This window comes from Gopherus flavomarginatus, chromosome 1 (assembly GCF_025201925.1).
Source record: "Gopherus flavomarginatus isolate rGopFla2 chromosome 1, rGopFla2.mat.asm, whole genome shotgun sequence".
NCBI classification, from domain to species: Eukaryota; Metazoa; Chordata; order Testudines; family Testudinidae; genus Gopherus; species Gopherus flavomarginatus.
In genome coordinates this window covers 225,164,357-225,178,272 of record NC_066617.1, presented here as the reverse complement: position 1 = coordinate 225,178,272, position 13,916 = coordinate 225,164,357, and the positions used below count along the sequence as shown (strand labels likewise).

General features: G+C 44.2%; 2 protein-coding genes across 2 annotated transcripts in view; one reads left to right on the top strand and one right to left on the bottom strand.

The window, feature by feature from the left end:
• Nucleotides 1-904: 904 nt before the first annotated feature.
• Nucleotides 905-4,488, top strand: SAT1 (spermidine/spermine N1-acetyltransferase 1). The gene is made up of 6 exons (XM_050936737.1): nucleotides 905-1,153; nucleotides 1,745-1,796; nucleotides 1,885-1,968; nucleotides 3,305-3,406; nucleotides 3,494-3,534; nucleotides 3,944-4,488. Exons 1-6 carry the CDS (start codon nucleotides 1,088-1,090, stop codon nucleotides 4,112-4,114), a joined length of 516 nt encoding a protein of 171 aa, XP_050792694.1. The 5' UTR covers nucleotides 905-1,087; the 3' UTR covers nucleotides 4,115-4,488.
• A 4,052-nt stretch (nucleotides 4,489-8,540) lies between these two features.
• Nucleotides 8,541-13,916, bottom strand: part of APOO (apolipoprotein O) — a 101,275-nt gene continuing 95,899 nt past the window's right edge. The window contains exon 9 of the mRNA XM_050936727.1: nucleotides 8,541-9,145. The gene's annotated coding sequence lies outside the window, so the exon portion shown is untranslated. The remainder of the gene's footprint in view (nucleotides 9,146-13,916) is intronic.

The following is a 13,916-nucleotide window of genomic DNA, read 5'->3' as shown; positions in this document are numbered from 1 at the left end:
CCATCCCCCCTCCTGCCACTGCATTGCTGTCAGTAGAGCCAGCTGCAGGTGGGCTGATGTCACCTGCTCTGATCTGCAGGTGGCAGCCCCTGGGCAGCAGCTGCTGCTGCGGCGGGGGGGGGGTCCGTGTCTGCCAGAGCCAGAGGGAGCAGGCTAGGGAGTGATGCAGCATCCTGGGAGCTCAGGGATGAGCAAGCTCCGGGCTGGCAGGGGGTGACGTAGATTGGGGTGCAGCAGAGGAAGCCAGTGGGGTCCCTGGTTACAGAGAATGCCCACGGAGACAGGTGCTAATGTGGCTGCGAGCAACTCGTCTCCACACTGTGAGCAATGGTGTAAAGAAAAATTGGGGCGCACCACTTTTTGGCACCCACATATCTTGGTGCCCTAGGCGGCTGCCTAGTTTGCCTAGTGGTTACACTGGCCTTGGGCAGGGTGTGTGCCACGCAGGTGAGCAGCAGTTAGCGTCCCCATGCCGTGTGTGGCAGTCCCTGTTGTTTAGGGTGGCACTGCCTTGCACAGGCATTTCCCTGCTACCGCAGAGCGGGAGTCCCCGCCCCAGCTCGCAGCCCAAAGGCCACAGGGCCCAACCATCGCGCTGACGTTTCTGTAGGTCACGGAGTCACAGAACCCGGACCAGGGCTCCCAGCCTGGGGCAGAGCCCGACGCCCCCCCCCCCTCCTGGAGCAAGGCAGCAGCCTCTGCCCGCCAGGGGGCGCTGCCAGCCGCGCGCTCCAGCCTCACGATGGCAACACGCACGCGCCGCGCCCGCAGCTTCTGGCAGAGTGAGGTAATGCTTGGGTCAGGAGCGCTGTGATTGGCTGACGGCCTGAGCGGGAGGCGGGCCATTGGCGCAGGGGCCCGAGGAGGCGGGACCTGTTGCCGATAAATAGGGGGCGCCCGGCCGGCCTCCTCCAGACGGCGCAGGGTCGGGAGTGCGAAGTTGTGTCGGGGTCGCTGCTGCCGCGCCATGCTCGGAGCCTGACTGAGCCGCCGCGCCGGGGACACGAATGAACAAGCTGCTGCTGCTCCTGTTCACGTACCGGGGACTCGCCAGCCGGGGAGGCCGCAGGGGGAAGCGCCGCCGAAAATGGCCCCGTTCCGCATCCGCAGCGCGCGGCCCGAGGACTGCCCCGATCTGCTGCGCCTCATCAAGGTAACAGGCTGCGCGCGGCGGGGGCTGGGGGGAGGGGAGGGTGAGGCAGGAAGAGGGCGAGGCTGGGGGTGGAGTAGAAGCTGTTGTTCTTATAATCAACCTTTGCACCTGTTGTGCCGCAGGGGATAGAAATTCTCTCTTCCCCCCTCCTCCCCCCGTGGTTTTCTCTGCTTAGCACCCAGCTGGTCTCTGCAGGACACCTTTGCCCTCCTGACTGGGTAGAATCGTAGAATATCAGGGTTGGAAGGGACCTCAGGAGGTCATCTGGTCCAACCCCGTGCTCAAAGCAGGACCAATCCCCAGACAGATTTTTTGCCCCAGTTCCCCGAATGGCCCCCTTAAGGATTGAACTCGCAATCCTGGGTTTAGGGGGCCAGTGCTCAAACCACTGAGCTGTCCCTCCCCCCTGCACTGACTTGGCAAAAACAAGGGTTTTGTGTTCACTTCATGTGCAATGGGCTGCTTGCTCTTCACTCCACACAGGCAAGTGGCTTCCTCTCAGTGCTGCTTTGTATAAACAACACTTGGGTGAGAAATGTCTTCTCTACACATGGAAATATATATGTATAGCTATACCTTTTTTTTTTGCAGGAACTAGCTAAATATGAGGATATGGAAGATCAAGTAGTCCTAACTGAAAAAGGTAACAAATTAGGTGCTGAGAGTTTGTTTTGTTGATAGTCCCACTACAGTTAATATAGAATATATATCAGTTTATTGTCATCTTATAGATCTGCTTGAAGATGGCTTTGGTGAGCATCCTTTCTACCACTGTCTTGTTGCAGAAGTGCCAGGAGAACAGTGGACAGCTGAAGGTAAGACATCCTGCTGCTTTTTAAAAATCAGAAATGCACAGGATGTATGTAACTTCATTTAAAGCTACTGATTATACATAAAGCTCCATCTGTGAATTTGGGTAAGACAAAAGCGCTAAAATGCAACTGTTGAAATAGAAGAACAATTATGTTTTTCTAAAGTGATCAGCCATCCTGAAGACACTGGAGACCAGGTATAATATGTATGATGTTCTGTAATTCCATTTCATTAAATAGTTGTTCTTGTTTGACCCTAATTTACCTTAATGTAATCCTGTTGAATCACATTTTTTCTTTAATTTGTCCCCAATCTTCAGGTTACAGTCTCTAGCTTCGCCATGTACATGGCCCTTCCGTGTACATGGATGGGCGGGGAGGTAACTAAAAGATCCGTTACACAATAAAGTAGATGATCATGATACATGAGGTAAGGTCTAACAGGGACAAGTACTATTCCCAAGCATTTACCAAAAAACACACGGTAGATCAGAAATTCTGAATGCACTCTCTTCATATGAGTATGTGCAAAGCATTATGGCTAACATGATTTGAATTCTCAAGTTTTAGGACTGAGTTGGATGATGTTGGAAGAGGGTACCAGTTTTGCACTGACTGGTTGGCTCCTCTTATAGGGTGAGCCATAGAGTTGTTTCAAGTAAACAAGGAAAGCTGTTGGCCAAAGTAGATATCTTTCTGGTGCCCAGGATAAAGGAGACAGAGTACTGCTTTATCAGTGGGAACACAGTTGAGGCAGCGCTGGAGATGCCATTATGTTAACTAATGGCTGCCTGTGTGCACTCCTGGTTTTCCCGCTGAGCAATTTTTGAGAAATATTAATTGGAAGACAGACTTTAAAGGTGTGTGTTTTTAGATTCTACTGTTAGTGTTGTGTGTTCTGATTTTTAAGAAAGCAGAATTGAGTTAACTGCCATCATATTCTGAACTGCCGTGTAAAATGTAAACCAATTTATAATCCAAAGTGGACATACTAATAATTCAGTAGGGTATGTATAATGTGTCTGTAGCAGAAAGCCTTAGTTGTTCATTGTTCACTATAACTGTAAACACTGCCTTTGAGGAACCAGAAGGATAATCTTCATTCCACAACACAGATCTCAAGCAATCAGAAATCCTATTTTACCTACATCTCAATATGCTTATTACAAACTTCCATTCTTAAATCAGGCTTATAACAGTTAATAAATTAATAGTTGCATGTACAGAAAGAAAACCTAGGTATTTAGGTTACATGCATGTAAGCTGAAATGTACTAATCTTGTTGCCTTTCAAAAATAAGGGGTTTTTTTGCTGATGTAATATAAATCCTTCGTTACAGGACATCTTATTGTGGGCTTTGCCATGTACTACTTCACTTATGACCCATGGATTGGAAAACTGCTGTATCTTGAAGATTTCTTTGTAATGCCTGAGTTCAGAGGTATGTTTTAAGGAATAGCTTTTAAAAGTATTGTTTGTTGTATATGCTTTTTAAAAAAAATACAATTAACATTTCTTGACTTTTTAGGACTTGGCATTGGTTCAGAAATTCTGAAGAATCTGAGTCAGGTAAGTAGTTTTTCCTTTCTCCATTAGATTTTTAGCACAAGACAACAGCAGAGAAGCAAGTCTGTTTGTCAGTTGTCTGAATTAATATTATCCTTTAACAGTACTTGAAAGTGAGTGATTTAGTTGCTGTAGTAAAGTGGATAAATGGACATACAGGACAGGCGTATCAGATTCTGTAAACTTCTAGTGGCTTAGTATCCCTCTGATTCTTCATAGAAGCAGGACTGTGATAGGCACAATGGAGATGAGGGACAAAGGAGGAAACTGCAAACATTTTAGTAGTGGTGTCCACTTCAAAATAAATCATATTGCTGGACCTTTTGTGTGTCAATAGTGAGTGGAAGGATAGATTTGTGTACATAACAAATAAGATTGCTGTATACCTAATATACTAGTTATATGTTTCTAGGTTGCTCTCAAATGCCGCTGTAGCAGCATGCACTTTGTAGTCGCAGAATGGAATGAACCTTCGATCAGGTTCTACAAGAGAAGAGGTGCTTCTGATCTGTCCACTGAGGAAGGATGGAGGCTCTTCAAAATTGACAAAGAACATCTGTTGAAAATGGCAACTGAAGAGTGAGGAATTATTCCAGAAAATGATAAATCTTATCCCTGAATCATACTCTGAATGAAGTCTTGCCTTGCTTTCTGTACAGTTTGTAGTGGAATAAATAGCATGGACATTAATTCCAAAGCTCCATTACCAGTGCTATTGTAGTATAATTGTTGCTGTCATCTGGACTTGAAACATCAGTTTTACAGGAAATGACATCTGTGAAGTTCAATTTATTTGCTTGTAAACATCCTTCACCACTGTGGGCTAGTGATCTTTCAATGTATATTGAATAAAACTTCATTGTTGTGAGTGTCATTCAAATGTGTACAATGTACACACTGGCAGGGTTTTTGTTTTAATTTCCTTTTATAAAATAAAGTATAGTATTTTCACTTTAATGGCATTAGTGTAGTGTGGTTGAATTCTTACAAGTAAAGTGGCTTTCATTTGGTCACTATTTCCTACAGCAATAAATAACACTACTGCCAATCAGCATCACAAGGACTTGAAAGCAGAGCTTTTGTTGCAACTAATGTAGCTACCTGTGACTACGTATCAGTCCACCCTTCCAATTTTGGATCTCGTAGCTCCTTTTTTAAAAAATGTGCCCCCCCCCCATGAAAAACAAAACCAAGGAAAAACTAATATGCAGTCTGAAGCTTTTCTCTTATAGTAGAAGTAATTAGAGGCAATGCTGTTAATATCAGTAGGTAAAGAGGCCTTATCTAAAATACAGATTGCACTTGTTTAACTATAATTGGCTTTTAAGTAAGTAAATAGATGATATAAAACCCCTCTGTGGACACATCAATTCAAATCTGATTTATACTCTTTAAACTTGGATTCCATACCAACTTAAGTCAATAAATCATGTTAAATTGACTGAAGAGTATTTATGTGAGCATTTTGCATCAACCCTAACTAAATTTTTGTTAAAACCAATTTGAACACAAGAACAGGTGGTGGGGTTATTTGTAACTACCTGCTGTTCTTTTTAAAGAAGCTGAAAGATACCAAAACATGGAAAAATTGTCACTGTGCACAGGGCCATAAATTCCCAAAAATGGTTATCTTACTAATGGAGCTGTTCTGTAGTAAAACAATGTTAAGGTGGGGAGAGAACTGACATCTTCATAAAAACTAGCTGGACTCTACACCTGATTAGGAAGGCAGAAGGAAGTGAGGTTGATAATGAAATCATCACACCAGGGTTATAGTTAAAGTAGCTTTCACTTGTTTTCATTATATCTGAATCGTGCTTGGACTGGCTGAAGTAGAAAAACTACTAACTTCACTACTGGAGCCTTATCTACATTAGAAGGGTTGTACCAGCACAGTTAAGACAGTAAATCTCTATAGAGGTGGTTATACTCATCAGTTTAATCCTAAATGGGAATATGGTGTACTAGTGTAACTGTCTCCCCACTGGGGTTTGTACTGGTAGATTGACTTTAAAACAAAAAACTCACCAAAATTTATACCACTACAACTTTTGAGTATAGAATTAGACTTCCTGTGTAGGTGGTTTTGGGACAGGAATCATCTTACTGTACTGCAGTACAAAGACCCACCTTGTTCAGTTGTAGCTAGGTAAATAGGAGCATAAGCACTGCCAAATTAAGTGTAAAAATGTAATAAATGCCAAAAAGGAGTTTGAAGAACAGCTAGCCAAAATCTCAAAAGGTAATAACAAAATGTTTAAGTATATCAGAAGCAGGAAGCCTGCTAAACAACCAGTGGGGTCCCTGGATGATCAAGATACAAAAGGAGCACGTTATCATCTTTAAGTCATTGTGGAGAAACTAAATTAATTCTTTGCTTCAGTCTTCACAGCTGATGACGCTAGGGAGATTCCCAAACCTGAGCCATCCTTTGTAGGTGACACATCTGAGGAATTGTCACAGATTGAAGTGTTGCTAGAGGTTTTGGAATTAATTGATAAACTTAACCGTAGTAAGTCACCGAGACCAGGTGGCATTTACCCAAGAGTTCTGAAAGAACTCAAATGTGAAATTACAGAACTATTAACTAGTTTGTAACCTGTCCTTTAAATCAGTTTCTGTACCCAACGACTGGAAGATAGCTAATATAACGCCAATATTTAAAAAGGGCTCTAGAGGTGATCCCAGCAATTACAGACCGGTAAGTCTAACGTCAGTACTGGGCAAATTAGTTGAAACAATAGAAAAGAATAAAATTGTCAGACACAGGAACATAACTTGGTGGGCAAAAGTCAGCATGGTTTCTGTAAAGGGAAATCATGTCTTACTACTCTATTAGGTTCTTTGAAGGGGTCAAACATGGACGATGGGGAATCCAGTTGTACTTAGATTTCCAGAAAGCCTTTGACAAGATCCCTCACCAAAGGCTCTTATGTAAATTAAGTTGTCATGGGATAAAAGGGAAGATTCTTCCATGCATTGAGAACTGGTTAAAAGCCAGGGAACAAAGGGTAGGAATAAATGGTAAATTTTCAAAATGGAGAAGAGTAACTAGTGTTCCCCAAGGGTCAGTTCTAGGACCAATCCTATTCAACTTATTCATAAATGATCTGGAAAGGGGTAAACAGTGAGGTGACAAAGTTTGCAGATGATACTAAACTGCTCAAGATAGTTAAGACCTAAGCAGACTGTGAAGAACTTCAAAAAGATCTCACAAAACTAAGTGATTGGGCAACAAAATGGCAAATGAAATTTAATGTGGATAAATGTAACGTAATACAAATTGGAAAAAATAACCCCAACTATATATACAATATGATGGGGACTAATTTAGCTACAACTAATCAATCAGGAAAGAGAGCTTGGAGTCATCGTGGATAGTTCTCTGAAGACGTCCATGCAGTGTGCAGCGGCAGTCAAAAAAGCAAACAGGATGTTAGGAATCATTCAAAAAGGCATAGAGAATAAGACGGAGAATATCTTATTGCCCTTATATAAATCCATGGTACACCCACATCTTGAATACTGTGTACAGATGTGGTCTCCTCATCTCGAAAAAGATATACTTGCATTAGAAAAAGTTCAGAGAAGGGCAACTAAAATGACTAGGGGTTTGGAATGGGTCCCGTATGAGGAGAGATTAAAGAGGCTAGGACTTTTCAGGTTGGAAAAGAGGAAACTAATGGGGGATATGATAGAGGTATATAAAATCAAGTTTGTTCACATTTACAGGACATAATGGTGCCTGCGTATTATTTACAATGTCACCTGAAAGTGAGAACAGGCATTCACATGGCACTTTTGTAGCCAGCATTGCAAGGTGTTTATGTGCCAAATATGATAAACATTTGTATGCCTCTTCATGCTTTGGCCACCATTCCAGAGGACATGCTTCCATGTTGATGATGCTTATTAAAAAAATGAGTTAATTATATTTGTGACTGAACTCCTTAGGAGAGAATTGTATGTCTCCTGCTCTGTTTTACCCACAGTCTGCCATATATTTCATGTTATAGCAGTCTCAGCTGATGATCCAGCATGTTTGTTTTAAGAACACTTTCACTGCAGATTTGACAAAACGCAAAGAAGGTACCAATGTGAGATTTCTAACGATAGCTACAGCACTCAACCCAAGGTTTAGGAATCTGAAGTGCCGTCCAAAATCTGAGAGGGACGAGATGTGTAGCATGCTTTCAGAAGTCTTAAAAGAGCAACACTCCAATGTGGAAACTACAAGAACCTGAACCATCAAACCTTCTGCTGGAGGCATCTGACTCATGATGAAAATGAACATGTATCAGCCCTCACTGCTTTGGATCGTTATCAAGCAAAACCTGCCATCATCATGGATGCATGTCCTATGGAATGGTGGTTGAAGCACGAAGGGACATATGAATCTTTAGGGCATTTGGCATGTAAATATTTTGTGACGCTGGCTACAACAGTGCCATGGGAATGCCTGTTCTCACTTTCAGGTGACATTGTAAACAAGAAGTGGACAGCATTATCTCATGCAAATGTAAACACATTTGATTGGCTGCACAAGTGCAGAATGGTGGTAGAATGTGCATTTGGACGTTTAAAAGCTCGCTCGTGCAGTTTACTAACTCAGTTAGACCTCAGCAAAACCAATATTCCCATAGTTATTACTACTCGCTGTGTACTCCACAATCTTTGTGAGAGTAAGGGGGAAGACGTTTATGGTGGGGTGGGAGATTAAGGCAAATAGCCTGGCTGCTGATTATGCCAGCCAGACACCAGGGTGATTAGAAGAGGGCAGCAGGGCGTGCTGCGCATCAGAGAAGCTTTGAAAACCAGTTTCATGACTGGCCAGGCTACGGTGTGAAAGTTCTGTTTGCTTCTCCTTGATGAAAACCTGCCCCTTTGGTTTACTCTACTTCCCTGTAAAACAACCGCCCTCCCGTCCCCCTCCCTTCGATCACTGCTTGCAGAGGCAATAAAGTAATTGTTTCAAATACATGCATTCTTTATTAATTCATCACACAAATAGGGGGATAACTGCCAAGGTAGCCCGGGCGGGGTGGGGGAGAAGGGAAGCACCAGATTGGGTGGGGGAGTAGGGAAGGACAAAACCACACTGCACTTCACAACTTATTGAATGCCAGCCTTCTGTTGCTTGGGCAGTCCTCTGGGGTGGAGTGGTTGGGTGCCCGGAGTCCCCCTCCCCACGTGGTTGGGCATCTGAGTGAGGAGGCTATGGGACTTGGGGGGGAGGGAGGTCGGTTACACAGGGGCTGAAGCAGTGGTATGTTCTCCTGCTGCCTTTCTTGCAGCTCAACCATACGCCAGAGCATATCAGTTTGATTCTCCAGTAGCCTCAGCATTGCCTCCTGCCTCCTTTCATCACGCTGCCGCCACCTCTCCCCTTGCTCCACTCATCTATCCTCTCAGGTGTCCCGCCTGTCCTCACGTTCATTTTGTGCTTTCTTGTACTCTGACATTGTCTGCCTCCACGCATTTTGCTGGGTTCTTTCAGTGCGGGAAGACTTCATGAGCTCTGAGAACATTTCATCACGAATGCGTTTTTTTCACTTTCTTATCTGCACTAGCCTCTGGGACGGAGATGATAGGGGGAGCATTGAAACATTTGCAGCTGTGGGAGGGGGAAAAAAAGGGAAAGCAGTATTTAAAAAGACACATTTTAGAGTACAAGACTGCATTTTGCCTCTTATATTGAGGGCAACAGAATTCGGCTTGCAGGTAGCCATTGTAAGCCACTGTCTTTTCGCTTCTTTAAGTCTTCTGGGCAAATTAATCATTAAACATGCTTGCTTTTAAACCATGTATTATATTTACAAAGGTACACTCACCAGAGGTCCCTTCTCCACCTTCAAGGTCTAGGAGCCCGCCTTGGGAGGGTATTGTGGAACTCCTTACCTGAGGAGGTTGTGAAGGCTAGGACTATAACAATGTTTAAAAGGGAACTGGATAAATTCATGGTGGCTAAGTCCATAAATGGCTATTAGCCAGGAAGGGTAAAGAATGGTGTCCCTAGCCTCTGTTCATCAGAGGATGGAGATGGATGGCAGGAGAGAGATCACTTGATCATTGCCTGTTAGCTTCACTCCCTGTGGGGCACCTGGCATTGGCCAATGTCGGAAGACAGATACTGGGCTAGATGGACCTTTGGTCTGACCCGCTACGGCTGTTCTTATTGGTACCAGGGTGATAAACGGTTCCTGGCTGTCGGAGAGATGGGTTTCTCCACTTGCTTGCTGTGCACCATCTTCAACCTCCTCCTCCTCGTCCCCAAAATCCTCATCCCTGTTGTGTGAGACTACCCCCTTACAGGAGTCCATGAACAGGGGTGGGATAATGGTGGGGGCACCCCCTAGAATTGCATGCAGCTCATTATAGAAGCGGCATGTCTGGGGGTTTGACCCAGAATGACTGTTTGTCTCTCTGTTTTTTTGGTAGGCTTTTGCCTCAGCTCCTAAGTTTCAAACGGCACTGCTGCGGGTATCTGTTATAGGCTCTGTCCTTCATGCCCTTGGAGATTTTTTCAAATATTTTGGCATTTTGTCTTTTGGAGCGGAGTTCTAATAGCAAGGATTCGTCTCCCTATACAACGATCAGATCCAGTACCCCCTATTCGGTCCATGCAGGAGCTCTTTTGCAATTCTGGGACTCCATGATCACCTCTCCTGATGAGATCTGCATGGTCACTGTGCTGATCAGCTCACCAAGCTGACCAAACAGGAAATGAAATTCAAAAGTTCCCAGGGCTTTTCCTGTGTACCTGGCCAGTGCATGAGAGTTGAAAGTGCTGTCCAGAGCAGTCACAATGGAGCACTCTGGGATAGCTCCCGGAAGCCAATACTGTTGAATTGCGTCCACGCTACCCAAATTTGACCCATCGATGTTGATTTCAGCACTAATCCCCTCATCAGGGAGGAGTACAGAAATCGATTTTAAATGCTCTTTAAGTTGACAAAAATGGCTTCGTCGTGTGGATGGGCGCAGGGTTAAATTGATCTCAGGCTTCTACATTTGACCTAAACACGTAGTGTAGATCAGGGCTTAGTCTTACCTGCCAAGTTTTTACATTTAAAATTCAGTAACATATGCAGGTTTATACTAATTCACGTGTACTATTTTGTTCATGGGACATTTGCTGTCATGGACTCTAGCCAGTGAAGTGTTCAGGTCTACTTTACCAGGTTGCAGACAGAATGCCAGCTATGCATGGAACATACATCTGGGGAATAATTCCATAATTTACTGTCATACTGGAGAGTATTTTAGCATTAACTATCTCTCTCTGCTTACTAGAGCATTATTTCTGCTTCTTTGTTGTGAAATTTGTGAGAAATGAAATAAAATCTTATATTTGCACGATTTGAACTGAAGATGAAGTCCTGTGCAGCTCTTTCAAAGTAAGCTATTACATCATCATAACAAGAACAGATTGATCTCTGCACAGACATTCTCTTCATATACTATATCCAGTAAATATACTTGTGGCCACAATGAGAATGTCACACAGGTTAGACTGCAAGAAATAGGGAAGACAATCCCCCAAACTGATAGTTTATTCCATAATTAGATTCACCAAGCCAGTAACCAAATAGCTTCTGTAGTACCATACTAGTTAATAAGCCAAACACAGTCCCCTTTAGATAATTCAGCCCTTGGTTCCCATCTAGACAGCCAAGTCTAATATAATGAGGGATTACTGAAAACCTGATTCACCATATGTGAGGTTCACCAATTCCCAGGTCAATAAGAGTTGCAGATCTTACCCAATAATCGTGCTGATGCCAGATCTTTAGTATCTAAAACTAAAGGTTTAATAATAAAAGAAAAAGGGACAGAGTTGCAAATGGTTAAAAGATCAATATGCATACACATATATGTAAAGTCCTTAGGTCAGTTTCATAGCAGAATGGTGAGGCTGCTGATTTGTAAAAGTTTTTCTGGAACCAGTTTAAACAGTTACAGTCCAACTGGCAGGCAAGGTGTAGAGTCTGGTCAAATCCTTTTATGCATTTCCCAGGGTATTCCAAATAATTCTTTGGAAGCTCTCCGTCTTACAATTTAAACTTTCTCTGTTCAAAGTTTAAGCAGACTAGAGATGAAAGGGTCCAGACAAAGCTTTCCTTTATAGCTCTTCTAGCAGACTGACAAGCCTCACTTCCTGAGGAATAATAGGCGATATTGCCCTTTTGATTTGAAGCTAATCTTCTATTCCCTATGCATATGCAGGTAAACTACTTACACTCATTCACATAAGGCAGTTAACCAGTCCATTATAACAGAGATAGTTCAGCTGAAGACAATGTGGATAATATTATTAGTTTTCTGCTGTAGCTTACATCCTTGATCTCAAAGCTAACTGGACACAGTCACATACATAATTAAGGCAATTAAGATATGACAGAGAATTAGCATCTACAAGCTAATCCAGTTACATTGTTAAACTTCTTGTGATCCTGTTTGGAAGTTTGTTTTACATCTGTATGCAGTGTTCCCTCTAATTTTTCCGACACATGTGCAGAATGAATTTTATGTGCACCAATATGGAGGTGATGTGTCCATAGTGGTGCTGATAACAAAAGTCATGTGATGGGGGGTGGGGCTGAAGGGTTCAGTGTGTGGGAGTGGGATCAGGGCTGGGGCAGAGGGTTGGGGTGCATGGGAGGTGAGGGTCTGGGGTGGGGCTGGGGATGAGGGGTTGGGGTGCAGGTAGCCTCAGAGCTACAGCAGGGAGAGAGGATTCCTCCCACAGTAACACCTGGGTTTGTGGGGAGAGGTGCCTCTCCCTGCTGCAGCAGCCCTGGAGCAGGGGCTGTGAGATAGGCACCTCTCTGCCGGCTGCAGCAGGTCCAGAGCTGGGGCCAGGAGAGAGGTGCCTCTCCCCTTGGCTGTGGCAGATCTGGGATTGGGCTGGGGCTGGAGGGGAGAGGTGCCTCTCCCCCTGGCCATGGCAGGTCTGGGGCTGGAGAAGAGGCATCTCTCCCCACTGCAACCCTGGGCACCTGCGCAACGTTTACTAGGCTGGTGCCTGGCTGCACAGCTTAGAAGGAACTTAGGTTGTATGTGATGTTATCTGGGTCCTCCAAAAAAAATGTCGCCAAGATCCACCAGCAAAGAGAAAAGCAGAAAAAAACCTTTTGTTTAAAACTTGATGCTACCTTTATACATCATAAATAACTCAGCCTTTATACAGGTCAGAGATGACAGCGATAGGTGTTATGGAAATACATAGGCAATAACTTAGGAGGTGGCTAACCCAGGCTTTTCTAAGTGCCTTTGAAAATCTCACCTCAATTATTTTTATTATAATAAAAAAGCCAGAGCTTCCTTTTGCTATACAATTTCCTTTATTTTCTTACAGAGTTTAATTCCACACTCACCTGATATCCTTATTTCTAAAGCTGATTCCAAAAGCAGCTGTGTGTGTAGTATAGTGTACTGCAGTGGAAACTAAGAAAAATACTGATCCAAAGTTAAGGCTGCTGTGAATTCTGCACAGAGGAGCCCTGCACCCACACAGAGCTCCATTGACTCAACTGGTCTCCGTGAGAGCTCAGGGACTGGCCGGGCAGAGCTCACTGCAGGAATGGAATCTATTTTAGTTAACCGTCTGAACTATTTACAAAATGATAAGTGCTCCTCTTGTGATGGAGCTTCAAGTTCTTTTATAGCTCTGAGAAGCAGATACAGAGGAACTGACAGACTATAGTACTGGAGCGGGTGAAGTATGTACGACCTCAGTCTGGAATGGAAGACTGGCCTGATCTACACTCCAGAGTTAGGTCAACGTAAGGCAGTTTACGTCAACCTAATTATGTCAGTGTCTGCACTACAGCCTTGCTCCTGCCGATGTAAGTGCCATACTACACTGACATCATATAACTCCACCTTCACAAGAGGTGTAGGGCTTATGCTGGTGTATTTAGGGCAATGCAGTGTGATGTAGACACTGAGTTACTTACATTGGCTGTTAGCTCCCCTTCTTGTCAATTTCACAGCTCTGGTGACCCCAGGGCTAGGGGGACTCCAGCTGGGGCCCAGCTGCTGCCCAGCTCCCTGCAGGGAGCCTTGCTGCCACCTGGGCTGCTAGCTCCATGCTCTGAGCCTAGCTACTGCCCAGGCTCCCCACTCCCTGCAAGGAGCCTGGCTGCTGCCTGGGCTCCTGGCTCCCCACTCTGAGCCCAGCTGGCCCTCACACTGCCCCTCTTAAGTCAGTCCTTGCACTCCCAGTGAGAATGCACTCCAACAAAAGAAGGGCAGTGGACACAAAAACCTGCAGTAATTACTGCAGTGGCTGGATGATGACTTAAGTCAACTTAAGTTTGTACTGTAGATATGCCCTCAGTTTCACGTGCACATTCCCTAATTCCTGCTACTAATAAGAAATG

Excerpts from the sequence above, each read along its gene's own strand:
- SAT1 (XM_050936737.1), top strand. The coding sequence starts at position 1,088 with ATGGCCCCGTTCCGCATCCGCAGCGCGCGGCCCGAGGACTGCCCCGAT. Across the intron at positions 3,407-3,493 it reads TGTAATGCCTGAGTTCAGAG|GACTTGGCATTGGTTCAGAA; the intron begins GTATGTTTTAAG and ends TTGACTTTTTAG. Across the intron at positions 3,535-3,943 it reads TTCTGAAGAATCTGAGTCAG|GTTGCTCTCAAATGCCGCTG; the intron begins GTAAGTAGTTTT and ends ATATGTTTCTAG.